This window comes from Dunckerocampus dactyliophorus, chromosome 14 (genome assembly GCF_027744805.1).
Source record: "Dunckerocampus dactyliophorus isolate RoL2022-P2 chromosome 14, RoL_Ddac_1.1, whole genome shotgun sequence".
NCBI classification, from domain to species: domain Eukaryota; kingdom Metazoa; phylum Chordata; class Actinopteri; order Syngnathiformes; family Syngnathidae; genus Dunckerocampus; species Dunckerocampus dactyliophorus.
The window spans coordinates 7,326,465-7,353,829 of record NC_072832.1 but is presented as its reverse complement, the minus strand read 5'-3'; the positions used below and the strand labels follow the sequence as shown (position 1 = coordinate 7,353,829).

General features: G+C 40.8%; 2 protein-coding genes and 1 long non-coding RNA gene across 8 annotated transcripts in view; 1 reads left to right on the top strand and 2 right to left on the bottom strand.

Annotated features, from left to right (window-relative positions):
- LOC129193848 (uncharacterized) overlaps positions 1 to 19,984 on the top strand; it is a 23,860-nt gene extending 3,876 nt beyond the window's left edge. For 2 of the 3 annotated variants that reach the window (XR_008573636.1, XR_008573634.1), the window contains exon 5: positions 13,354 to 19,984. This is a non-coding gene — a long non-coding RNA (uncharacterized LOC129193848). Of the gene's footprint in view, positions 1 to 13,329 lie in introns of all 3 variants that reach the window. The other variant, XR_008573635.1, reaches the window with a different exon arrangement.
- trim8a (tripartite motif containing 8a) lies at positions 1,087 to 15,420 on the bottom strand. 2 transcript variants are annotated; one of them, XM_054798566.1, is made up of 7 exons: positions 15,110 to 15,420; positions 13,296 to 13,889; positions 6,392 to 6,487; positions 5,834 to 6,067; positions 4,437 to 4,468; positions 4,252 to 4,367; positions 1,091 to 4,178 (listed from the first exon to the last, which is right to left on the bottom strand). In XM_054798566.1, exons 2-7 carry the CDS (start codon positions 13,866 to 13,868, stop codon positions 3,631 to 3,633), a joined length of 1,599 nt encoding a protein of 532 aa, XP_054654541.1. In that variant the 5' UTR covers positions 13,869 to 13,889; positions 15,110 to 15,420; the 3' UTR covers positions 1,091 to 3,630. The 2 variants fall into 2 exon arrangements, with proteins under 2 accessions (XP_054654543.1, XP_054654541.1); XM_054798568.1 differs by lacking the exon at positions 15,110 to 15,420 and having other exon boundaries at positions 1,087 to 4,178; positions 13,296 to 13,884.
- sufu (suppressor of fused homolog (Drosophila)) lies at positions 15,634 to 27,365 on the bottom strand. Of its 3 annotated transcripts, XM_054798570.1 has the most exons (13): positions 27,261 to 27,347; positions 26,995 to 27,174; positions 26,555 to 26,689; positions 25,394 to 25,530; positions 23,142 to 23,284; positions 22,399 to 22,484; positions 22,150 to 22,222; positions 21,545 to 21,701; positions 21,370 to 21,466; positions 21,094 to 21,228; positions 17,316 to 17,454; positions 17,172 to 17,240; positions 15,634 to 17,102 (listed from the first exon to the last, which is right to left on the bottom strand). In XM_054798570.1, the coding sequence occupies exons 2-13, from the start codon at positions 27,141 to 27,143 to the stop codon at positions 17,013 to 17,015; spliced, it is 1,410 nt and encodes a 469-aa protein (XP_054654545.1). In that variant the 5' UTR covers positions 27,144 to 27,174; positions 27,261 to 27,347; the 3' UTR covers positions 15,634 to 17,012. The 3 variants fall into 3 exon arrangements, with proteins under 3 accessions (XP_054654545.1, XP_054654544.1, XP_054654546.1); XM_054798569.1 differs by having other exon boundaries at positions 26,995 to 27,365; XM_054798571.1 differs by having other exon boundaries at positions 21,545 to 21,698; positions 26,995 to 27,365.

Here is a 27,365-nt window from a genome sequence, read left to right as displayed (position 1 = left end):
GTGACCAATCACAGCGAAGTGGGCTCGGCGGGAGGCGTACCTGGAGGAGGGCCAGGGGTGGAGTATGCAGCTGCCCCACAGGAGTCCAAAACTCAATACAAAGGCACGAAAATTTGTATAATAGGTCCCTTTTAAGCTGTAAAATTTGGAGGTCTTGCACCCTCTATTGCCTTTCTCTTTTGGGTGGTCCATGTATTTTGTTACGTTGTGCATCTCTCTCTAGTGCAACAAATCTGATATAAACAAACGCTGATGGTCTAAAATGGCGCCCGCGGCCCACAATGCATTACATGATCACTTGCGAGTATCATGAGATTTCATCTTCGGCATGTGATCCCTCTTCCTGCTTGTTTGGAGACGAGAGACCAGGAAAACAGACACACATGCACATGGCAATATATTGAGGCCGGAAAAATGATCGAGTTCATTTTCATTTATTGTGTGTTTAATTAATCTATTCATTATTGTCCCAGGTCTTGTTAGTGTCCATGAGACGCGAGAAATCTTATCAAGTTTTAATCTCACAAAGTCTTGTGAAACCCCTATTGTTTACCTGAATTATGTATTTTTTTAATGTAATAATGGTTATTCTGTTTTTTGTCTGTTGTAATAAAGAGACTAAAAGTAATTGTATGTATACATTGTTAATATCGAATGACTGCCTAAGTCTTGGGACACTAATGAATAATGACCATTTACAAATATTTCAAAAACATGGTCATGTTTTATTGTAGCGGCGTTCATGAGAGCCTGATCGTAATATATTAAAGTACGGCCTCCCTATGAATATCCACTGTATGTTTTATTAATAACGCACACAGGAGGAACGGTACACAAGAGGAATGCTAATAGGCTGACTCACGGGCACGTACACAATAAGTGTCAGATTGATGTCACACTGTAACCAAATCAGCACCGCCTACTCCTCTGCCTCTTGTGTGTGTGTGTGTGTGTGTGTGTGTGTGTGTGTATGTATGTATGTATATATATATATATATATATACACACACAGTATTCAGGGCCATAAGGGGGGCACGTTCCAATCAGAAAATCTTCATATCCACTTACTTGAATTTGAATGGGGGGCAGGATTAAATGGTGAAAAAGAACATTTTAGAACCCATAAATTAGTGATGGGTGTCTCATGCTCTCGTCACTCTTTTCCTCCTCCCCTCTTGTGGTCCTCCACCCCGCCCCCATCACTGTATGGTGGGGTGATGATGAAAGGAGTGTGAGTGACAGATAAGTAGATGAGTGTACTATTGCAGCCCTCATTAAAAAGTCTACGCCTAGATCAACCGGCGCTCTGCCCCTCCTCCTCTTCCAGCAGTGAGCCCTGGTAAATGATACCCCGGGAGAGACGGTGGAGGGTTGGGTTTGTGGGGTCTGTACATCTCATCAGTTATTCCCACCCTCCGACATAACTTGACAAGCAGCTCCAATAATGAGACAAAGAGGGATGGTTTTGCCAGAGAGTAGGATGTGGATAAGAAAGTGGAACTGACTAGGATTGTAGTTTTAGTTTTTTTACTTAAACGTTCATTAATTCTGTGCCGCTTGTCCTCACTAGGGTCACAAGGTGCTTAAATGTTTCAGTGTGGAATTTCTAATGTGTTGCCTACCACGTCAAAACTGTGCTTGTGCTTTGTTAAATATTGTCACAAAAGTGAGAACATGCCTCTCATTTCAGCCACCATTTTATTATGTACTCATTAAATCATAGTGTAGAAATATAACACTTCCAAATTGTGTCCATTTAGTGTGAGCACCACTGTTATCTAGCACTGCCTTAAACCTCTCGCGCATGGAATTCACCAGAGCTGCACAGGCTGGTACTGGAATCTTCTCTCAGCTTCCATGATGACAGCACTGGTGGAGCTGGTGGATGTTAGACACCTTGCACTCCTCCACCTCCCTTCCTTCTGCTTGAGGATACCCCACAGGTGTTCACTTGTGTTTAGGTCTGGAGAGATACTTTTGCCACTGCATCACTTTCATCTTCAGCTTCCTCGGCAAGGCACTCGTCATTTTGGAGGTGTTTGGGCTTGTTCTGTTGGTGAAACCGCCATGCATCCCAGTTTCCCAAAGGAGGGCTTCATGCGCAACTTCACAGTGTCACACAGTACATGTTGGACTTCATGTGAACTGATGCCAGTAGCCTCAGACCATGACGCTACCACCACCATGCTCGACTGTCAGCAAGACATCATTTTCATGGTACTCACTTGTGTTGCCAGTTATTTACAGAATAATGACTGTGTGTTGACTTATTTTCAGTGGATAGTAAATAGGGATGGATACCATTCACATTTGACGTGTTATGGTACAGATGACTGGTACCTGGGGATCAGTGTTGATACTCAGCAGTACCAATTTGCAGTACTTTTGTGTGTGTTTATATTTTTTTATTTAACGTACTTATTTCTAGTTATAGGTTCATATCGCTGGTGGACCATCTCTGTGTGGAGTTTGCATGTTCGCCTCGTGCATGCGTGGGTTCTCTCTGGGTACTCTGGCTTCCTCCTACATTCAAAAAAATATGCATGTTAGGTTAATTGGACACTCGACATTGTCCATAGGTGTAAATGTGAGTGTGAATGGTTGTTTGTCTATATGTGCCCTGTGATTGGCTGGCAACCAGTCTAGGGTGTACCCCGCTGCTCGCCTGAAGACAGCTGGGATAGGCTCTGGCATACCCGCGAACCAAGTGAAGACAAGCGGTATAGAAAATGGATGGACAGGTTTCTTGATACAGTATATAACCTGTAATGTATATTGTATGTTAATCCAATCTTTAAAAAAGCGAACACCATCTACTTAAAGCAGCGCTTCTCAAATAACGGGGCAGCCTCCCCTGTGGAGGTACCGAAACATGGTACCGCTTCTTGATTTTACATGAATCAGTACTCGGTAGTACCGCCGTAATTCTATACCCATCCCTAATTGTAAATATATACCGCTATACAAGCTGTACACTGGCTACTTTAAAGTATATTAACGTTTCATTTCTATAGTGATGTGCCTTGAGAAGACACTGTAATAAAAATACTTGTTGAAATGTAAAGGGTGTACTCACTTTTATGAGATACTGTAACTCAGGTTGATGAAACACTATAAGGAATCAAATCAATACAGAGTTGATTTCATATTTTCACTGTTTTTGTGGTTTATTAAAACCTTTACAAATTTAGTAAAATATTGACAAGCATGTGTAGTCCAGTGTTTGTTTAAAGCCACGTGGACTTTGGAGTGCATATGAGTTTCCTTGCATGCCTTCAGCAGCAAACAGGAAATAAGTCAAAATAAGAGCAGAGAAGTCTTTTTAGGCACTGATGTCTCTTTAGTCCTTTTTGGGGGAAAATGTATTTTCTTTACGATACAGATGATAGATTCTATTGATTTAAGACTATATTATCTGCATTATTATTTCCAGGCATGTTGTCCAAGTGAGCTGTAGATGGGAATAGGACATATTTGCAGACCACTTCATTAGGTACATTTGTACAATCTGATTCAATATATGAGCTAAGTAAAAGGAGCTCTTGTGTCGGACCTTAATAAATTGTGCAGTGAGTGCATTTTGAATCCAAAGTGATGATGTCAATAAAGGCGGTGTTAATAGTGAGATTGTTACTTGGTCCCGTAATGCTTGGTTGAAGACTGGCTATACAGCCCATAATAGTCAGGGTGTCTCATGGATAAATGCTGCAGGGGCTGGCTGGCAGGGAGGGTGCCAAACTCCTGAGACGCAATGGGGGCAAAGGAGTCGTGTGTTGGGTAGTGGGAGTGGGATCGAGCAGCTGCAGGCCTGGAGCAGCAGCAGTTGTTCAGAGTGCACATCAGGACTTTCCTCCCCTCGTATACGGCCTGTTGGGACGTGCCCCCACCCCGGAGGTGTGCCGGGAAAACTGTCCCTGAGTGTTGGGCCGAACCATCCAGGAAGCGACCGTGGCCTTGGCCTTCAGACGGGAACATGTTTGAGTTGCGCTGGCTGTGTTCAGACAAAAGAGGCTTTTTGTTGCTGTAGAGCAAAGGCGGAGGATGCTGGGTTGTGGAGTTTTCCGTGTTACTCTCCACGAAAGCCATGCCATATTTCCTCTTATTGAGTCCTGAGCGGGCGCCAACAGAGCTGAGGTGTGTCGGAACTATCTCAAGAATGGATGCCTCATTGACAGGTTCTGAGGATGTGAAAAAAAGCAGGATTAAGTTAAATATACTGTAAATATTTACAAAATGTCAATTCTGCCCTACCTTCTAGTATTTTGCGCAAATTCTTCTCCTGTGTTGAGAGGCCTGAGAATAAATGATGAGAGTTGATTTGGCCCATTGCGAGTGGAGGCATGGCACTGCTCAGCTGTAAATTGGACCTAAAATGGCAAAGTCAAACTTTAAACAAATGCATCCGATCAGAAAGCAAAAATGCACAAAACACTTACCTGTCCATTAGTAGTTGGTAAGGTTTTGTGTTCTGGAAAAGAAAAGACACAGCAGTTAATTAAAATATCAAGACGAGTGTGACATTTTGTGAACTTTGCAATAGTCTTTCGCACAGTATTTTAGAATCACATTTATTTGTTGGTTGTTGACACCAGAGCACCCACAGGTTGTCCATGTCTAATTTGTCCTTCTGTTTGAAGCTTTATTAGGGCCAAAAGTTTTGTACTTGAAAAAGTACATTTTTAATCTGAAAATGAAAGTTGATATATACTGCATCAGCATATTATAAACAAAAATATATTATAAACAGTCATCCCTCGTTTATAGCGGTTAATTGGTTCCAGACCCGACCGCGAGAAATTAATTTCCCGTGATGTAGGATTCCATGTTAATAAATTGAGTATTTTTTGCAGTTAGAGCATAGAAAACCTGTTTATGACTTTCTAAATACAGTTTTTAACATTATTAGAACCCTGTGGACATGAACACGCCTATAGTCACCTCTACACTCCTATTATTCATTGTTTACAACACACTGCACAACTCTTCTGCTGCAGGGACTTGAGATGACTGCGAGCTAGCAAACTAACAAGCTAGCGAGTTAACCAGTTAGCCCTGAATTTATTTCTTCTAAACTTAAGAAGCCAAAAACGTACCACTTCCACACAGAATGGGAGGGGAAAAAAATTTCCCCCCTCGTCTATCATGTCAGACATGCCATGGCTGACTTCATTATTTCATGCAGTGTAAAGGTAATGTAATGTAAGGTAATGTCTCAATGTTTTGTGTCATTACTGCTGCCTAGTGACCAGAATACTACATATCACTTGTATTTTAATATGTTTTGACTAATAGTAGACCAGGGTCTACCACAAAATAGCAATACTTTATTAAATAATTACTTTGTGAAAAAACGCTGCATAGTGAGGGAGTGATCATTGAACCATGATATTGCGATTGTAAGTGCACAAAATGTTTTTTGGTAATTCTTTTGAAAAAATTATTATTATTTTGAATGAACTAACAAATAGTTACAATACAGTTGGAAAACTAGAGAAGCACTCGAAGAAAACAGACCTCCGCCAAGTGCCAGTTCCCCCCATATAACAATGAATATTGTTACCCCCGAATATAACAGTTAAATCTAGATTAAGTTATAAATAATTGTATAAGTAGGTTTTAGAGTCTAGGTTTTAGACTGGTTAATTCCAGCCTGAGTGGAGTTTACTGCAGTAATCACCTGACACCATCATTTGTTGAATCGTGTTGGCGTTTGAAGTAAATATGTAAATGAGATCATGTCTGGATGTGCTGTTTAAATGAGTAACATCAAATGAGACAGCCAGTGCCAAAGCAACATTCCTTATGTCTTGCTTTGATGAAAGAGGAGGGGCACCTTCATGAAGTTGATGTTGTCTGCTCTTTGAAAAAAGGCTTGCACCGAACTCAGGAGTTTTTCTGCTTGTTGCCGCCTCTCACTGAGCTGTAAAACCTGCTGGGAGTGTTTCCTTGCGTACGAGCTGCAGGCTCTCTCCAACATCTGCATAGTTTCACACTGTTTGGCTTCAAGCAAGGCATGCATCCTTTGGTACTGGTCCCGAACTTGCTCCTTCAGTTCTGACACTGCATCCTGTGGACAGTAGGGAGGTTGACTTACGACACTGCACTGCACTTTCATTAAGATTCATAGTGCACAAACCTTGTTTAGTCATTTGTTTCTTACATTGTTCTAATGTCTGACATTTGATTCTGTGATCACTTTATAGGCGTAATCCAATGTCCAATCCAATCCACACTCCAACGGCAGTAAAACCCTATGACTATGAGATAACTTATGCAAAATTTCCAACCGTGAGCAAATGTCTTATCAATCGAACAAACTAGTAAGTCCACTCATGAGGATGTTGATTATTGTGTCTCTGTATGATCTTATGCAGTATGCAATGTAGTGTACCTTCATCAGCGTCTTGTCAGACTCCAGCTTGGTAATGTGCTCATCGATGTTCTGAACACGACCCTCCAGTCTGTCTTGCTGCCTCATTAGCACGGCCTGTAGAGAGATGACAAACAGGAGATCAATAAGGTGGACAAAGACCAAACAGGACACAACTCCAACTTCATAACTACTACAGTTCTGTTCCGTTCACCACATCCTGGTTTGGAACACTCAATCCTGTTATAGATTATTCCGTTTCTATTGTGAGGTGTGCAGGTCACTTTATCGACTGTGTTACTGCCGATAACAATGCTCTTGTACTGAAATCGCGATTCTCTCTCAAGCACTTGACAGACAGGAGTCTGTCAAGCTCCACCCCTTTAGGTACCGTGCCAGGAAAACTACAGTAAAATATCTTAAAGCTGCTGTATGTCACCGGCTCAAAATTATATATTATATATTTATATTTATAATATATTTTCCAACCAAAACAATATAAGAACACCCCCACCTGCTAGCATATGTTACCAATGGTATTTTAAAAGAACAGACTGAACAAAAAAATGTCTGTATTTGTCACAATTATGTATTAAACTGCATAAAAATTGTCATTCGCGCTGGATAAGAAGACTGCCGTTCATTGCTTACACTCACGTACACACCTTTTGTGCGTGCATGTACACAAAAACACTCTCAGAGATCATGTTCTTCTGATATACATTTAATGAAATCTAATTTAGTAGCTCAACTTTGACAAATCGCTATCTTGAGCGGACAACATACACAAGTAATGGTTTGCGTGCTCAAAGCCGAATGGGGGTGGGATATAAAGCTCGCATGTTCGAAAGGAGCGCCCTCTAGGCAGCTGTATAACCATGACATACAACAGCTTTAATAGCTGACGTTCTTATTTTACGTCCATTTTCACTTCTAAGGTCAGAAATACAATTAACATAAATAACCTAATAAATACAACTTTTCAACTAAAATAAGTTAGCATTTGCTGTGATTTTTTTTTTCTGGCCACATCGCATGCGGGTACAACCTGTTGTTGTTGTTAGGCAGATTTGATAAGATATTAAAAAAATAAAAAAGGTGGTAGTGTGGCAACTTGGTGTGTAAGATTCTGCTGCCTCACACAGCAGGGAAAGGAATGGAAGAAAGGACTAAAGTCAGACAGACAAAGAAAGAATGCACTAAGGCGAAAGTGAAAAGTGAATTCTTTATACATAATATATTAATTTCAGTACTCTGTATTAAATATAAAATATATATTGAAAAAAATTAACAACCTTTTTTCCAACATGTCATCTGCTGAGTTTGCACTGCTGCATCTGACCCATTATGCAAAATCAACCCTTTGATCGGGGTACCAAAAATAGTGGTCCAGTAGTTTTGCCAGGGGAACTAAAGTGCTGTGAACCAAGCAGTGCTTCCTGGTGTAAGCCTGTGAGTCACATCACAACCTCCTTCAAAATCCAGAGTGGACAGAGGAAGCAAGTGCTGGCAGGCACAACAGCAAACATTCATCTATGAGAACACTGACAACTGCACAAATCCACCTGACCCCAGCTGTCCACTGTTGGGAGCCGTCCCACTTCCTGTGTGGAGTACACTGAGTCCCACAGGGGGTCGAAGAACTAAACAGAATCCTTCACCATTTAGTGCTGCAGATGGAAATCAATGTACAGTCTGAGGCTGATTGATGACAGGGAGTATTGGAGGGCACGGGTGCCCTTTAATGAGATTGGTTGTGCATGGAAAAGCCACTTGTGCACAAACTAAGAGGAAGCCTGCGCTCAAGGCAACAAAGCCTGCTGGATTATCTAATGTGCATGTGGGGGAGGAGACGCTCTCACTAGCCCCTCTCTGCTTTCTCCTTTCGCCACATGCATCCCGCTCCCGTTGTTGTTTGCATTAGCCTCTGCGGCAGCAACACGCACTGTCATATCTGTGTGCGGACCCCCGGGGCCTTAGAGGAATAGTGCTGAATGACAGTGAGACGTGTAATCCGTAAGCAAGAGAGAGAAACTGGGGAGCAAAAATGACAAGCGAATGAGGACATTCCTTTGGTCTCCAGCGAATGGTTTTCAGCACAGCTACTTTGTGGTATCACAGCAACCGGCCTCTTCAGCTCCTGACAACAAGCGGCTGGCCACTAGACTCCACTAGAACAACACTGCAACTCATCCTAGTGATGACGAGTGCTTTCCCCCATGTGTTTCGTTATTGAAGTAAAATGCAATTAGACAAACAAGACTAAAGCAGAGTAGTCAATGATAAATAATATGCACTCAACATTATAGCAACACCTGCACAATCGAATGAAATCCAATACAAAATAGATATTCTTTTCACAGTACGCTTAATATTGTGCAATTTTACAGGCCAGTTCAGCTTACAAATACACATACAAGGACACTCAGTGAGAAGGAGGTGCATTAGTGTATTGGTCACAATTAGCAGATGCAAGACAAAAATGCCAATTGACGTCAACCGTGATTTCTTTTGTTTTTTATTTTTAATGGAACATGAAGTCATACTATTGAGTTTAACTAATCTTATCTGTGGCCTCAAATCCATATTGTTATATACTGTATATTGTAGCCTCATAAGAATTTACATTTTGCACTGTTTGATCTTCAGGAGGTTCTAAGTAGAGCTACGAAAAGCAAAAAGAAGAAAGGGGAGTGAGGCAAAAACATTTTGAGTAATTAATCGCAAAAAAAAATAACACACAAAAAAAAATAACACACATCTGAAATAGGTTGTTCATTCGCTGATCAAAAGTTTAAGACCATAGCTCAAAAAGAACAACCCCCTCCCCAAAATAGAAATAAAATGTTCAAAAAAAGGAAAGTAGCTATGTCATTCATATTTATCACCTCAAAAATTGGTTTGGGCATGCTTGATGCCAGTGTTTCCAGAAGGCCAGTGGGAATGTTGCTCCAGGTGGTGAAGATTGCTTCACGGAGGGCATCCACTGTCTGGAACTGATGTCCATTTTAGTAAAATTCCCTTGCCGTTTGATGCCCCTGCACAACCTGAAGCTGCATTGTTCTGTAGAAGGAAAAAAGCACCTCTGGCTTCTCTGTTTTAGCTTAGCTAGTCCTCCACAGTACTCCTGTGATAATGATACTTAAGAAATAAGAAATGTAGATAATTTGCCGCCATGTAGGCAAGGGTTAGTAACTCAGAAGTGCGGCTCCGCACACCGGAAGGACATATTTTAGCCGCACAAGCCACAGTGCACTCCACACTTACACTGACGATGCATTGCAGCTTGCTGAAGCTTGTCGGTCTCAATTTTGATTGTGTTAACATGCATTATCAAACCAGGACGATAAAATTCAAATCTCAATCTTAGGCCAAATTTTTTCTAGCGCATATTGTTTATATTGCATAGCCTGCGGAGTAGTGTTTAATTTGCATGAATAAACTTGTCTCACAATTCCTGTAGTTTCATTTTTGCACAGTCTAGTGGGTGTGACAGGCATACTATATGCATATGTTAACATTAGCCAATGGCACAGTGATTGAGCCCTATGAATTGCCATACCTTTGTATGGGCTACTTAAGTGGTTGGTGCACCACCATTGGAAATTGCGTCTTCCCACACTGATAAGACAGCATTCGAAGCAACTGGGGCTTTGGTATCTGACTCCCCTCGTGGTGCCACACACCTTTAATACCGTGTCGACTGTTGTATATGTAAATAAATGAGAAAGAGTTGACATCACAACATGGGAACAGCTTGTCTGTGTCTTCCCATTTCCTGCAGTTCCCTTTTGTCTGGTTAAGTGCTTGAAAGAGCACACAAGTGGAACTCTCTGGTTTCTGATCCCATCTGCAGGCAGTGTGAAAACCTATCTTTATCAAGATTACGTCCTACAATGGTCACTTTCCACACTGTCCTATTAAAGCATCCGCACAGACACGGGTTGCCAGGAAGCTCATGTTCAAACGAGGAGTCCTCAATGAACAGAGAGCCTCTTTCACAATCAGCGGACAGCTATTCCCCACTTGTGATGTCAAGCAACAGGCCTCACTGACAGATTCACTGCAGCACACATGCAAGAAAGTGCAACAAATTCCAATGAGTTTCCTGCTGAGAAAAGCAAGGTGAGGTTGCGTGGGAGGACTCCTCCTCCATCTGTCCCTGGGATGACATTAGTGTTTTATTGCTCGTCCTTTCTTGTATCTAAATCAGCAGCAGTCTACTCTCAAAGTCTCCTTTGAGAGCCACTGAGCCAAAGATAACCAAAGATATGAACATAGTCACATTGGTATTTCCATCTTTGTTTATCCCAAAAGCAACAACACAGCTGCCAAGGGAATCTAAAAGGTTTTCTTCCAAAATAGACCACAGCTCCCTATGTCTTGGAGGACCAAATTACATGGACTCATTCCTATTACTTTGTTTAATAACGCAGTGACAAAAAAGACGAACTTTGTAGAATGTAACCACATCAGTGCACAATGAGCCTGGTGTGGACAGTGTTAATATGGGAAGAGCCGGGAGCAGTGAATCCTGGATGGATCAGTTTACCGTTTAGCACATACAGCTGTGAAAGAATAGAAAGATGGGTGGGTGTGTGCATGCATCTGTGGTGAGCAGCTGTGGAAAGGGCTGAACAGACATCTTTTGTCCCAATAATAGCTTTGCCACAGTTCGCACCGAAGACATCTAATTTAGAACTTTGTGTGCGCCTGTGACTTTCCCATCAGGAATGAGCCGAAATATAGGTCACATACCAAAGTCAACCTGATTCTCAAGCCAAAAAGACGCTTTGGCCTTATGTGATGCAGCTTATTTGTCCAATATGTTTTCCATGTCCTGTTCAGGGTCACATGGAAGATGGAGTCTGTCCCAGGTGACTTAGGGCAAGAGGCAGGGTATAGAAGATGAAAGGATGGCTAAGCGATTTGTCTTCAATGTACCAGGGTTTCTGCTACATGGAATTGTTTGTGGCGGCCCACCACTACAAAATAAAAACTGCCACACCTTAAAAAAAATTGTTTTTTTAAACTTGAAAACAATTGTAAGTAATATATTGTAAGAATGGATATATATGCTATCTAGATACATATATAGCTTATTATTTAAGCACACATTGGCCACAATTAGTTTGAAAACATTTTATTAAAATGTCATAAAAATGTTTCACTGCTCTTTATTTTGATAAACGTGCACCGGAATCGCCTGTCTTGTTGGCACTTGCATCTGTCTGACCAAATACGAGACACGTCTTGTGTTGGCTTTCACTTTGTTTCTTATTATCGGGAGAATGAACAATAGCCCGTAAAATGTGTAGTCATTTGACGACATCTTGCCACATGCTAAGCCTATCTATGCCAGCGTGTGCGATCGCTCACGTTTCAATATCATTCCACTTTTTGGCATTTTTGTTTATATGCCTGGTTTGCAGAATCTAGCGAGCTCATTTTTGAGCAACAACTCAGCTATTATGTTCATGGGATACATCCATTATCATCACAACTTACTTTATTAAAGTGTCACGTGATCTTGCTCTCTTGTTATCATTATAATACTTATGGCTTGTCTTCAAAACAGCAGTTGTGTGTCGAAGTTGTGCACCTGAAACACGTAGTGTGTACAGCTTTAGACAGTGATGCTATCACAGTGGTCTCTAACAGGTAGCTCGTAAGCTAGCAGTAGTTCACCAGCTGATGCTGAGTAGTTAACCAAAGAATATTTGCTTCAGCTCTTAGTATTTTATAAGTGTTCTAGTCAAACATAACGCCTGTATTTAATGACAAATGAGCACACTGAGTGGAGATGTGCTTCATAAATAAAGTGCCATTTCAATGTTGGCAGTCACATAAAAGAAAACTAGATCACATCTACTTTCTTTTTGTCAAAGTAGTTTTAATAGTGCTGCAAGTTGGATACACCTGTGCTATCATAACCCAGCACTCTCAATTTATACTCTTTACACAGGACAGATTTCCATAACAAATATATGAAAATTGTTATTTTGAACTTAATATATTATTGAACAATTCATTTCCCGTGTATTTGTATTACTCTAAACCAGGCATCAAATTAAATTTAGGTTTGTGTGAAATAGTACAAAATGTACTTCTGTACGAGTCACATACTGCTATTGGACTAAATAAATCAGGTAACAAAAGGAAGCTTGACATTTTAGATTTAGTGCACTCAGCAACTTTACCATTAAATTAAACAGTTTTGCAATGTTCCCGGTTCATGTCCGACTGATTGTTGAAAAACATTAAATAAATAACATAATCAATAAATAAATAAGTCATAAAGAAATTGCTATTTGTCATTTAAAAAATGCAGACGCAGCAGCGGCACGACACAGTGGCAGCAGTCCGCCCTCCCCTGCAGCCCACCACCACAGCTTCAAAAAATCCTAGGGGGAACCCTATCTTCCAGACAGTGGCCCATAACATACGATTAAGGCAGCAAAGGAGTGGTTCAAAAAGAAGTGTATTAAGATCTTAGCATGGCCAGTCTCTGGACATTCATCCTAAAGAAAATCTGTGGAAGGAGGGAAATATACGAGTTGCCAAGTGACAGTCCAGAAACCTTCACGATTTTGAGAGGATCTGTAAAGAGGAGTGGACAAAAATCCCTCCTGAAATGTGTGCAGACTTGGTGACCAATTACAAGAAATGTCAGACATCTGTGCTTGCCAACAAGGGTTTCTGCACCAAGTACAAAGTCATGTTTTGCTTGGAAATCCAATACTTTTTTTCAATCTAGTGTATATTTTCTTCCTAGTGATCATAGCACCTACTGTAAACAAACTGTATGTGCTTCTAACCTTGCAGCTTATCACTTATCACTCAAAGCTCTTCGCTGACGTGAAAGGCAGCACGACCAAGGTTAAAAGCTATGACTGACGTGGCATTTTGTGTGTGTCGTGTTTACCTGCATCTGCATGCGTTGTGTGTCCACATCACAGACTGTGTGTCTTTTGCCGGTGCAGTGTGAGATGCAGCAGAAGGCACAGAGAGCCACCTGCTCCTCCTCACAATGGAGCAGCCTGTACTCATCGTGACTGGGACATGTCCAGGCGCTCAACTCCTCGGCATCCACCAACAGGTGACCCGGCGCTGCGCATGGCTGCTGCAGGTGCGTGTGCACGTGCATCTGGCAGCAGGGCTCCTTGCAGCGTAGGCACACCTTCCTGACGGGCAGCGACGGGCCTCGTCTGCACAGGATGCACTGCAAAGTTGCCGGGGCCTTCTCAGAGTCCAACACGTTGAACCTCTTGACGATGTTGGCCAGCTTGAAGTTCTTTTCCAGTAAAGGTTTCTGCTCGTACTCGTGATTGCACTCGGGACAGCGGACCCCTGTGCCGCTATCTTTAGCCCACGCCTCTGATATGCAGCCTTTGCAGAAGTTGTGTTTGCATTGCAGTTGGATGGGCTCCTCGAACACATTCAGGCAGATGGGACATAGAAGCTCCTCCTCAAAGTAGTTTCTCCAACTCAGATCCATGACTTCAACTGGGTCCAAACTCTGAAAGTTAACAAGAAAAGAATAATTTCTTGGAATAGCTCAGTGAAGTAAAGACATACTAATATTATGCTTACAGTGCTATTCCCATTATGCTCCAAGTGGATGGAATAGAATAGAAGGTCAAGATGTTCCAGAAAAGCTCATTTAGAGGGTGGATGGTAGGAGACGATTTAGGTAAACCAAAATAAAACAACAGAATAGCTGTTCACTAGGTAATGCAGAATTAAAGTGTGGGTCGTAGAAGCTATCGAGGTAACCCACAATAGAACATAAGTAGACATAGTAATGTTAATTTAAAGGGTAGAAGGTTAAAAACTATCCATGTTACCCACATTACACTACAATAAAGTGTCAATAAATTCTAGTAATTCCGATTTAAAGTGTAGACTATAATAAACTATCCAGGTAACCCACAATAGAACAAAAAAAAGATGCCAATGTGAATGTAGAGGAGAGTATGTAAAAAACAACTATGTAACCCGCAATAAAATGTAAAAGGATGCCAATAATGTGAATTTAAAGGGTGGAAGGTACAAAAAACATCCATGTAACCCACAATAAACGACAATAGCATGTCAGTAAGTCCCAGTAATGCCAATTAAAAGGATCGACAGTAAGAAACTATCCAGATAACCTACAATAGAACATAAATGGACGTCAGTACAGTAATGCAAATTTAAAGGGTGGTATGTAAAAAAAAAACACTATCCATGTAACTCATAATATACAATAGAATGCCAATAAATCAAATTAATCGCAATTTGCCACTGGTAATTTAAAGGGCGCAAACACCAGCCCTACAATTGCATATCCAGTAATAGAATCACTCATCTGTGTGAATATAAAGGGTGGACGGAAATAAACTATCCATGTAACCCACAATAGAATAGAATACTGTAATATGAATGTTACAATTATACACATTTAGCAGGTAGTTTGTATTTTTAAAAGTAATCGAAACACCTTTAAGGTCTTTAAATTGTTATGGTAATATGATCTCGAACGCCATACAGGTAATGGAACATTTGTTTGTTGTGTGTCAGTTGTCATAAGGCAATCCCAGCAGAGGCGTATCGAAAGAAAAAAGTGTCAACTTGCTACAAAAGCAGAAATGTCATGCTGAGCTACGCAGACACTGTATCGTAACACCACATTCCTGCTTCCTGTACGCGATCATAACAGTCGGAATTCTCACCAATCAAAGAAAAAAAGAGACGTACCAACTATTTCTTTTCCATATCATCCGCACACCCCAGCGCACCTTCCACACACAGGAGCCTCTCGTCGTCCAAGCCCCGGGATGAGCCAGATCCTCGGCGTCCAAGCAGGCGGCGAGCCCCGGTTTAGCGATCACTCACTTAGCACCGGGATTGTGTCGTTTGTAAAACAACGCTCGTTGCCACTATTTGATGTTTGTTTAGCTGACGAACCGTCAAAGATACGTGGAAGCCAAACGAAAAGTGGTCGGAAGAGAGCTCCGCGCGTCCAGGCAGACCGGCCCACTCTGCTAACGTGACCCGTCAGAGTTGATACATACACGGGGAGGGGAGAAGCCCAGAGGAGGAGCCAGCAGGCTGAGAGTCAGCAGCAATTACTTTTAGAGCTGAGGCCCCCTGGGGCCCATCAAATAAATGGGAATAAAGTTGTGAGCGCAACATAAAGCTAATAAACGTTATTTTCATTCAGCAGTAAGAAGGGGTTGATGATATAAACTGCAGGCCAATGATAAATTGCTTTAATAAGGATAACATTTGAATTATTGTCACAATCAACACAATGTATTAATCACTGGGGGTTTAACTGGAGTAACAGCATACGTAGTTCAACAGTAAAAGTAACATTTTATTGTAATACTCACAGCAGTTAGTACTCTAAACAACAGTGTTTACCTTCAAACACTGGGGGGAAATGATCTAGTCCATTTTTGGTGCAGGTTTGAAAGATGAACCTAGATTTTATTTTGTCATGACAAGACATTTCATATTTACAAACATTTCAGCAACTGGATGAAGAAATTAAAGTAGAATTCCAAGCAGACTCAAACGTCAACATATTCAACTATAATAGCCTAATCTGGTTTAGAAAAGACATTGTGTTTTTCCTCAGTGTTCCATCTTTATTGGTGTAAATACCTACACTCTTTAATGCACTTGGGATTATAATAAGCAAGTTCAGTCAAATGTGATAGTACATAATAAAATAGCTAAATTTGTCACCCAACTTTTGAAAAAAAAAACACAAAAACAGTACTGTAACTGTACACATGCACTGTAAAAAAAAAAAAAAAAAGAAAAAGTAAAAGTAGTCTCTTCAATTTTGGTGCTATTGGGATTAAAATCCAGAAGCTTCATGGTGCAGTAACAGTCAACACATTTTTAGTATGAGGTCCTTTTTTGAACTCAAGGCACAGGAGTTTTGCTCCAATTCATTGTTTAAGAGGTCCCACATACGACAAAAAAAAAAATCCAACCAAAAAAACCAAAACATAACTAGAGAAGGTAATGGTTGAGATTACAATCTTTAACCACTAAAACTAGCTATTGCTTGACATGAGCAAGCATGAAAGTACATATCATTGATGATGTTGGCACACTGGAGAAAAGGCTGCTGGTACCTGTACTATATCAGATACATACTCTATGAAAGAAAAGAGTTGACATGTTGGCTTACTTCACATGTGACAATGCACTGGCAGTGATTGGTAGCTGTTCATGTATCATATGACAGCCATTACTTTGGCATGATGAAGACAAAACATGTCCAGCATTTGTTAAGTCTATATATAAAGGCAATATCAAACAGAACATCTGTTAAAAGGGATCAGTAGCTGACGTTTTTGTCTTTACTGTGGCCACTGGAATAAATACAACACAAGTTATTGCTTGTGACATTGATGTCTGCATTGCAAAATGTTTTTAATTTGGACCTGAGACTTTGAGCCGCCTGGCTGGAGGCACTTTTGAAAATGGTCAACCACCGTGTGGACACAGGACCCATGCAGATCATCAGATAGTCTTTTTGGAGTTCACTTGTCTTAGTCAGAACACCCCAAAGTCAATGTGACCTCAGTGTGTTTATGTGCAGGTTTGGAGTTGTTTTTTGTCATAATTAGGCATCTGTGTCTCATTGCAGAGGGTTATCAAACACAGAGTCTGGTAAGACGGAGATCTTCAGCTTCTTCTCTGGCCAAGTGTACTCCTTTGGTAATTTCGTCTAAGAAAGAAAACGGTTAGCCTAAACAGAACTGTGGTTTAAAGTTACAATCTCCATAAATGCACTCACATCCTCACAACTGTTAAGGTCATGTATGTCTCCAAGCATCTGATCCACAAACTCTTCCGTCAACAATATCTGCACAGGGACGACAGATACAAATATGACAGATCAAAAACATGTAAATGCCAAACTGAAAGTGTATGTGTGTACCTGGAGCCAGGGGCCATGGGCTGCATAGGGATGTTCTTCAGTAGCAAAGGCTCCCTCCACCCCTGTAGACACAAACGTAATGGCCGTGTCTCCGTGAATGCTTTTGAAAGTAAAATGTCTTCCGTGGAGCAAGCGACCCCTGTAAGACATTTCAATATAAGAGTTAAAAGGGTATCTAGCAATTAGTATGAGTATTCATAAAAAAACATGCATTTCTTTCTTCTTCATTGCCCATGTATTTCATGTATGAGACAACATGACAAAACTTTTTCTTTAGCTTTTTTTTGTGATGCCACTGAAGGGTACCGCTGAAGGCAAAGAGCAAATATGTGATGACGACCATAGAACAGGGACGTAGTACACGTTTATGTCAAATAAAGAACAGAATGTGCATTGGTGTGTTTACATGCGTTAATGTTGGTACCTTTCTATATTAATAGTGGTTAACTTCCTTTTGCTCTTGTATGTTAAAAAGCACAATGAATGAAATTACCATGCAAAGAGACTTGCCTTCAGGAACCCTCCTTTCGACCTCTCTATAGTCTACACATGATCAAAGTTAAAAGTGAGTACATAATTTATTGGGTACAGTGTTCCCTCGCTCTATCCCGGTTCACCTTTTGCAAATTGGCAGAATTATTATTGTTTATTTTTATAGGTTTTTTGAACGCGTTTGCATTGGCAGAATTTTTATTAGGTTTTTTTGTTGTTGTTTTTTTACTGCATTTGAACACTGTTACAGGCAGAGCCTGGCCCTTTAAGAAGAATTGCAATGTGGGAAGCTGAGTGTCTCTCTTCTCTCGCTCATCTGTCTGCACTGCCCATTGTTTTCTGCGTTCTGATTGGCTGTAGAGCATTGTCAATCAATGTCCTTTGTGCCATCCTGCTGTGTCTCTGCTAGCTTGCTAGCTTGTAAATTAATCTTGGTTCAGCTGCAGCAATGTTTTAACAAGGATACAAAAACGCTTCAGTACAGCGGAACGGCGCTAGGATGAAAAGGCACGGTCACAAGAGTGAAATGTGCGTGAGTGACTTAATTTCTTGTGTTGATCACTAAGGTTGATAATTAAATTTCAGTTATTGCGGGCTATTTTGAGAACCTATCCCCTGCGATAAACGAGGAAACACTGTATTGCAACTAACTTATTTTTACACTTAAGAATGTTGTTTATTGTTTATTGAAGTTAATTGGTTCCAGACCTGACCGTGATAAATGAATTTCTATGAAGTAGGATTCCTTATTTATAAATCAAATACTTTCATAGTTAGAGCGTAGAAAACTTGTTTACAACCTAAATGCAGGTTTTAACATGAGAGCCCTCTAGACATCTGTCAACTTTACACTCGTATTACCCAATATAGTAGACATACAGTAATAACAGAAAATATGACATATTAGACATAAATAAGACATAACATAGGCTCACACGTTAGCATTTGGAGAGTTCCTTACTTTTTTTCTGGACGGCATGGTGGCTGTTGTCTCATCAATGTAACATTACTTACACCTAGCGATGATCAGTGTAGAATACTACATCTCACATGTTTGAATGAGTCTTCTGAATGCCTTATACAGTAATCCCACATTTATTGCGGTTAACTGGTTGCAGACCCGACCGTGATAAGTGAATTTCTGCAAAGTAGGATTCCCTCTTTATAAATTTAATATTTTTGTAGTTATTGCCTGCTTATGATCCTCTAATGTTTTTTCAACATTGTCAGAGCCCACTAGACATGAAATAACACCCATGTTTTCACCTTTACATTCATATGACCCAATATAGTAAACATAATCATAGAAAATATGACATTTAAGACAGTTTACCTAGTAGGGAAGCAGAATGGGTGGCGGACAGGCAGTGTAATGTCGGGAGTTCAGAATTGAGTTATACCTTGGCATGGGTTATGGCCACAACAATAGCTCATGTTATTATAATAATAATAATAATATTAGGGATGTCACCAGACACCCAACTTACGAGATGAGACAATGCACAAGATATGGGTCCAACATTAATTTTTAAGAAAAGTACAAAGAAAAAATATGACGGGACAAACAAACAAATTTTATTTAACCAAGTCACACAACAATGCAGGATCGCTTTGAAATGTTTGTTGTCCCACAAACTGACGCTAAATTATATTATTAGCACAATTTTTTGAGACCAAATAAACCAATGTATGATAATCCATCCATCCATTTTCTATGCCGCTTATCCTCACTAGGGTCACGGGGGTATGCTGGAGCCTATCCCAGCTGATTTCAGGCGAGAGGCGGGGTACACTCTGGACTGGTCGCCAGCCAAACGCAGGGCCACTGTATGATAATATATCATAATAATGCAATATTTCATTTAATGCCATCTTTCACTCTGTAAAGTTGCAGAATTGTTTTTTGTGACATGTATTTTCTCACAGGCAATTAAATACTGTCTGTCAGATGCTAGATTTTCAACGAGGGTGTCAACATTAATAGTTCCAGCTTATTGAACAATGCCAGGTCCTTGTTTTTGTCTAATTTTTATTTTGTCTTATTTACTTGTCTTTGCCTATTTATGCCAGGGCTGTCTAGCTGTCTGTTGTTATTTAGAATTTTAAAAAAAATTCGAATAAAAAAAAAAAACATTTAAAGACAAATCTTTTTTTAAAGTAATTTTTTATTAGTTATTAGTCCATCCATCCATTTTCTATACCGCTTCATCCTCATTAGGGTCGCGGGGGTATGCTGGAGCCTATCCCAGCTGACTTCGGGCGACAGGTGGGGTACACCCTGGACTGGTCGCCAGCCAATCGCAAGGCACATATAGACAAACAACCATTCACACTCACATTCATACCTATGGACAATTTAGTTCATGTTAACCTAACATGAATGTTTTTGGAATGTGGGAGGAAGCCGGATTGCCCGGAGAAAACCCACACGCACACGGGGAGAACATGCAAACTCCACACAGAAATGCCCAGGGGAGAATCGAACCCAGGTCTTCCCGATCTCCAGGCTGTTCCTGTATTGGCCTTTAGTTATTAGTATCAACATTTTAGCTTTTTCTAGTTACATTATGTCTTTTTTGCAGCATTTTTCCACTTTTGCTGGGTTTTTCTTTATTTTGCAATGAGTCACGTTCCGCAGATGGCCGCTGTGCCAAACTTTGAACACCCGTGAATGTTTCGCCAGCAAGGCGGGGTGTTGCCAGGCGATTGAGGAGTGTGTCAAAACTCTACCTTCTTGGCTCTGTCGCTGGTTAGGGGTTGGGTTGCATTGTAGAGGGGTTTGTACAGCTTTCAGACCTGCATTACACGGCAGTACGTTGGTGGAGCTCCACTTGTACAATTTGCTTAAATATGCATACTTTTTGACTAATAATAGGCCGTATTCAACCACAAAACAGCATGATTTATTAATTAATATGTTTGAAAAACCGTGATAGTGAAGCCACAGCCTCTAACTGTGATGTGACTGTATTTGTATTTTCATTCATTTGGTCATTTTTATGCTTGAAAGTGCTTAATTTGGGCAAAGAATACATAAAATCTGCTTAAATATAATTAGTTTTGACTAATAATTAACCGGAGCCAACCAAAGCAGCGATAACTTGCTTCTTTTGAAAAACTGCAATACAGTGAAGCCATGAAATTAGGACTGTGAAGTGACAAGGGACGATTGTGCTTCAATTTCCATTATTTCCAAAAGAACATACAAATAAATGAGAGGCTACGAACACATCTTGTTTGACCTTTGAGGTTGGACTGTGTTGCAAACAAGAAATTGTGCTCATACCGTAAACAGAGGGGAAGCAATGTGCCTGACTCTTGGTTAAACTTCAGATGGACACTTTCCAACTGTCGTGTTCGGACCAACTCGTGAGGAACGATGGCTGTTGAGCTCTCACTTTCCAAACTGTCCTTTCGACTTCTGTGGATACAGAAACAAAAAAACAAAACAATAACTGCCGAATAGGAAATGTTCATACAACATTGTGACAAACTTCCTCACGGAAGACTGCAAGTCTACATTCAAGGTGTAGGAGCTTGTATGTGTGTGTGTCAAACTCACTGAGGTCTCTCTTGTCTCTGGCTGTTGATGGGGGGTAGTGCTGTCTTTGTGTTAAACTCCAGGCCTTTCCTTAAGGTCTCCCTGATCTGTTCCGTGTCTGTCAACATACCCAAGTGCCAAAGTCAGAATGAAATGATCCCATCATATACCGCTGACACCATGGAGCTAGAACCACCTTTGTCAGAGAGCCTCCGAGGCTGCGACCCTATGCAAATGGAACGACTGTCCTCCTCGTCGTCAGGCGGTCGACTCAAATCATCCCACACGCACTTGGCGCTGACTCCGCTCAGGTTGGAGCCCTCTGTCTCGATGCCGTGGTCCACTCTCTCCTGCTTGGATGAGTAACGCATTGGTGCAATCAACACTAGCTCTGCATTTCCGATAACACACCAACAGAGGGTGCTAAACCCTTTTGAAAAGGTGTCATACAGACTGACACAAACAATGCTGGACTCATTATTTTCTCTGTAACATTTGTATTCTTGTCAATTCATTAAATATGGACTATGAGGCTGGTTTTACAATGTGCCGTTCACAACTAGGGTAAGTCTAGTGTACATAATGAAAGCTATATTTTCGATGTTGTTAAACATATGATAACGATTGCGTGATTATTGATATATTGGGGGAAAACATCTCCAATACATCACAATACCCGTGTTACCCGTGTGAAGGGAAGACTTGTTCTTGGAGGTCTTCCTGACATTGATATATATACATTCATCCCACCCCTAATTTTTATGCAATCAATCGAGGGGACAGGATTTAATTAAGCCTTACTTGTAGGTGTGGATCAATGTCAAAGATGGTCTCCCCTCTCCTCATGTCTGTGATAAGCCAGGGACCGCCGGCTCTGTACACAGGTCAGCCATTAATTAATATTTGTTTAACAATACAACATTTATTTTTAACTAAAACAATCAAGAACCTTTTCTGTTCTCATTCGATCCAAGTGAACACTTTTTTTTTTTGTTCAAAATGTTTATTAAACATGTTCTAGATTGCTTATTGACAAACAGTTCCACTCACACTGGAACTCCTCGCATAAGTTCCAAGATGCCTTGGCCATTCCACTGCTGGGCTGCCTGCAGCTCCTCTGTGCAAACACCCACGATCTGCAGGACACAGTACATGTGACGAAGCATACTTGCTTGTATGTTTATCATACGCTATCAAATATCTTGACTAGGGATGTCCGATATGCCGATATTATCCAACCCTCAATTTCCGATATTAACCGATACCGATATGTATAACATACATAACATACTAGCTTGTGTCGTTGTGAAACTAATGGATATTGCATCAGCTTCTCCACACGGCTGTAAACAACATCTCGCACACTACAGCGTCTGCCTGCCGCTATTTCCGCGTTGTTTTTTTTTTTTTTTACATACCCGCTACCCCATAGACATATGAATGACTGAATTGTGAGCGGGAATACAGTGTTTTCCACAACGTCGACAAATTATGCTCGCAAAACGATGTTATAATAGCCAATTCATTCATGCTATCTAGCAATGTTACAACCTTTTTTAATTTGTAAATGAAGTCTGTGATTAATTCTATCTGGTAAAGCATGACTTGAACTGTACTTTAATACCTCCTTCACTTCTCTAACCCCAAATATTAAAGAAGTTCCCATTGCCTTAACATTGAGCCAAGTTTTTAAAAATTTTAATTACAAGTTCCAAATGTTTTTTGTCTCACTCCCCATTCTTGCTTTTGCATATTGTCGCCAATATTATCGGACATCCCTTATCTTGACCCACCTGGAGGAAGCTGACAGTGCCAAAAGGAGTTTGGATTGGTTGCATTTGAGGGTCCTCTGTGAGCAGCATGTGCTGGATACGAGACTCGCTGTTGTCGAGGGGATTGTGCCATGATATATGGTCACCGCTACAAAACGTGTTCTCTGTAGGGGTAAAAAAAGGAAAAAAAAAGATGCTGACATGAAAGGTATGAGTGTTAGTTTGCATTTGGACCACCAGTGATGCTGCAGGCCAACTTTCCTTCCCTTTGTCACTCAACAGTCTGTCATGATTACTGAAGCAGCGTTACGGTAACAGGCAAAAAGGACAACAAAGAGAGAAGACATCTGAAGGTGCAACTCTACATTTCCATCTGAAGACTCCGTCTGTATGGAGGGGTAGAATGCACTCAGTTCAGTTTTTTGCTGCAGGGAAAGACGGCCAGGGATCGGCATTCAGTGAGATCAGGGGCTCAGCACAGCCCACCCACAAGCAAATTGATCCCAGCTGGAGAGCTGAGGGGATAAACTGTCTAAAGGAGTTCCTTTGTCCCTTCTTATATGTGGATTTTACAATGCATGGGAATATTTTACAATATAGTGGAAACTTGAAATTCAAACTATTGTATATTGACCAAAACATTCATGAAAAATACCACAAACCCACAAAAACTTTGGAGGTCAAACTGTCATCATTAATGATGGAAGCATCATTGAGCATTTTCATTCTTGGTATACTTTTTGTGGTGTGCCAGTGGATGCAAGCTAAATAAATAAAATGTAATGACAACCATAGAATACAAAGGCATGTCAGTGTCCTGGCTGCTCAGTTCAACAAGTTGACAGTGTTGACTTAAGTCAAAATATGAGCAAATCAGATCTTAAGCCATCTCTCGGGGATGGATTGCATTTGACCTTAGGAGGATTTACCGTATTAAATAAAAACTAGATAAATACATGGTCTCTAGGTTTCTAATTTAAGACTGTTAAAGACTTTTTAAGACCATGATTAATACAATTTAAGACCCATTTCACATCCACGCTGGCAAAAAAGTACAAAAAGACATGAAGGAACAAGAGAGGCACCTGAAACAACACACTAGCTGGTTGTGCTCGGTAAATTCTGACTGGGCTGCACAGGTACTTTAGTGTAATTCTGTCGTTATGTTTCGCATCCTCAAAAATTGAAACATTTATAATAAGTCTAAGTCGGCGAAAAAAACTGAAGGCTGCTACAATGTTAACTCTCTCGCGTCGCAGCGCTCTTCATCCACGCATCACTGGAACACATATACAATGGACAAGCGGCAGCGCGCAGTGATACGAATGGAGAGAAAATAACGCAGAGTGACAGAGAGGTCTGACTATTTAGTGGGCAACGGTTTTGCGATGCAAATGTCTTACTCTTTTGAACGTATATTGTTTTAAGAAGCAAAACACTTAACTTAAGAGACCCCAGCAACTAGCCTGAACTACTTTCCTCCATAACGAAAACCAACCATAACTCAGATCACTGGACGAAGTGGGGGAAAAGTCACTGTTTATGGGGTTGTCATACAACAAAAAATCAGAACTATCCTTTTAAGCGAGTACTTTAATTTTGTTGTTGTTTTTCTTCAAACGTTTTTGGTGTCATGAGCACTTTAAGCATGTGGTGCATAGTTTTATCCACAATGTAGTGGCAGCTAGGCATAACATAGCGAGATGTGAGGTGCTCAATTATGTGTTTAAACTCAACACCAACAAGGGCTGGTCATCTTTTCTGTTATAGCTAATGACTTGTCATCCCGTGGGAGTTTCCTGTGTAATGCTGCTTCAAATGCGTGAGGAGTTTGGTCGTAGTAAACTTCCCCGTTTCTGTGCCAGCACGGGAAACGTGTGCATGACAAGTGTTGCACACAGCTGCGATAGATTTTTCGGACATGAACGAAAAATACAAACAGCCGACATCATTCCTACTCTGTGCTTAACACGTTACTACATGCTGTTGTGATTGCATGGGCTCTATCCTGCCACTGCTAGGTAGATATGCTGGGGCGGAGTCTGGCATTGACTGCTTGTATCAGAGTGCCAATATCGGAAATTTTAGATGCATGTCGATATAATCCGTTATTTGCTGATAAACGGCTTTATATCCGATATCAACATCAGATCGCGACACCCATATAAGCTACACCTATAAGCTTCAGATGTTCCATGATTACTGTCTATTGATGTGTGGTTGTTGCTTCAAGGTAACAATACGCATCGTATAATATGCATTGTGCTTCTTACCAGACTGGAAAACATAGCGCGCCAAGCCTTGCATGAGCTCAGCCGGCCAGGTTGGTGGTGCAGTCTCTCCTGTCTCTCTTTTGAGTCTAAAGGTGAGCTCAAAGCCAAAGCCGCTGGGTTTGTCTAGCCCTGTGAATCTGAAACAAACACACAGTGAGAAACACAAACAACCATTGTACTCTCAGGTCTCTCTCATATGCATGAGGCACAATGCTAATCAAAATGAACAGCTTGTGGTGAGATAATGAGAGGCTCATGTTAATTAGTATATGGGAAGAACTGGGGCTCGTCACAGATATATGAATATAAAGTAGGTCAAGAAAATCCCATCTGCATTAATCTACGCATCATCCTATTACAGTGGTTCCCAAACTTTTTACAGTTGCGTACAACTTCAGACATTTGACCTGAAGCAAAGTACCCCCTACTCCTCCAAAAACACATACACCTTTTTATCTTAATTAACTTAAAACTTTGAAGATAATGAATTGTGTTTACAAAAAAATAATAATTTTATAGTAATTTGGGGTAAAAAATGTGTGTTTTGCATGGTCACATGCGCACTGATAAATAGATAAGTAATCATCCTACATATAATTTACTTGAGTCTAATGTTGGTGTCCTTTCATTTGAATGGGTTGAATTTAAACGTCCCTTTTTTTTGTCCACTCACAGTGGCTATGGTTTATGCATGCATATTCATTTAATACCAAATTTCAGGGGAAAGTTTAACAGTATCCAAAGTACAAAAATACAAACAACCAACGATAGAGCCTCATTTTTGGGGGAATCACCACTCGCAGTGACAGGATTTCACCGCTACGCCGTGCGGGAATTGAAGCACTAATACATATTTAATCTTCAAGATGAAACACTCAACGCACAAAACAATCATCAAACTGACTTATTTGTTAATATGATGCAAACAGTGCAATGAACAGCTTCATGCTCTGTCTCCTGTCTGCTCCGTTCTCCTTGCGCCGTGAGGCATTCAGGCGCACTTGTAATTGTGAGTGTTAGGCAATAATTGTTTTTCACTTTTATTCACGACCCCCTATTGCAATTGGCATACCCCCTTTGGGAGCCTACGTCCTATTAGCAACGAGAGATCTAGCAAGCCATATCAAACTTGAACAAGCCAAAATAGTAAACAATACTTACTCATGGACCCTGTTGTCTCCATACAAGTCACTCAGGCCAAAGCTTACATAATGCCAATGCTCCTGGATGTCCTGCGATGGACACCCCATATTTCGATACATACTAATGTAGTCTAGCGGATCTGGACCACCCAACCTGCAAAACAATAACACATTGTTACACATATGTTACATACTGTTGTCAACAGCCTATGTTTACACTTTCACAAAAATATAAAGAAAAAACACTGCTATAAAAAGGCACGCGGGCACACAAATATCACTTCATGTTCAGTAATTTGCATGAACCTGAAACCTCCAACGCTCTTTAACTTCGCAATTACCTCGAGCGAAGTTCCCCTTCTCTGTGTAGCTTAAGTGTTAGCTTCGAAGCTAGCTGTTCGCCAACTCATTTGACCAACGACCCAAAGAGAAAGAACAAAATATAACAAATATACCTACCAGTATTTTACGATGGCTGTAACTTGAAGCGGGTTAGCCTGTTCGGGATAAAGTCGCCGACATTCCCCGTAGATAGCCTGCAGCCCCGGGGGAAACAGCGACACTAGCCCGTGTGCTTGGGCACCACTGGTAGGCCGTACTTCATCCATGCCACGGCCTCGAACTAAGCCTATTTACACTCTTAACACACAACGTGAGTGAAGTTATTCTCCGCTAACTACCTCTCTACGTAGGGACTACATTAAAGTAAACTATAAACACCTCACATTTGCAGTTTGTCTACGAAAAAAATCAATTTAATTCAGTCGTGGTGCTTCGCCCAGCTGGGACTCTGCCTGTTGCGCATCCTCTCGGGAAAAATCACCCATTGG

Bases quoted from the DNA above. Each gene is read 5' to 3' on its own strand.
- trim8a (XM_054798566.1), bottom strand. From the start codon at position 13,868: ATGGATCTGAGTTGGAGAAACTACTTTGAGGAGGAGCTTCTATGTCCC. The intron at 6,488-13,295 runs GTAAACACGACA...ATCTCTCTACAG, and splicing joins CACAACGCATGCAGATGCAG to GCCGTGCTAATGAGGCAGCA. The intron at 4,179-4,251 runs GTAGGGCAGAAT...TCACATCCTCAG, and splicing joins TTTGCGCAAAATACTAGAAG to AACCTGTCAATGAGGCATCC.
- sufu (XM_054798569.1), bottom strand. From the start codon at position 27,143: ATGGATGAAGTACGGCCTACCAGTGGTGCCCAAGCACACGGGCTAGTG. The intron at 26,690-26,994 runs GTAGGTATATTT...ATTGTTTTGCAG, and splicing joins ACAGCCATCGTAAAATACTG to GTTGGGTGGTCCAGATCCGC. The intron at 17,103-17,171 runs GTGAGTGCATTT...TTTCTTTCTTAG, and splicing joins ACCTTAACAGTTGTGAGGAT to ACGAAATTACCAAAGGAGTA.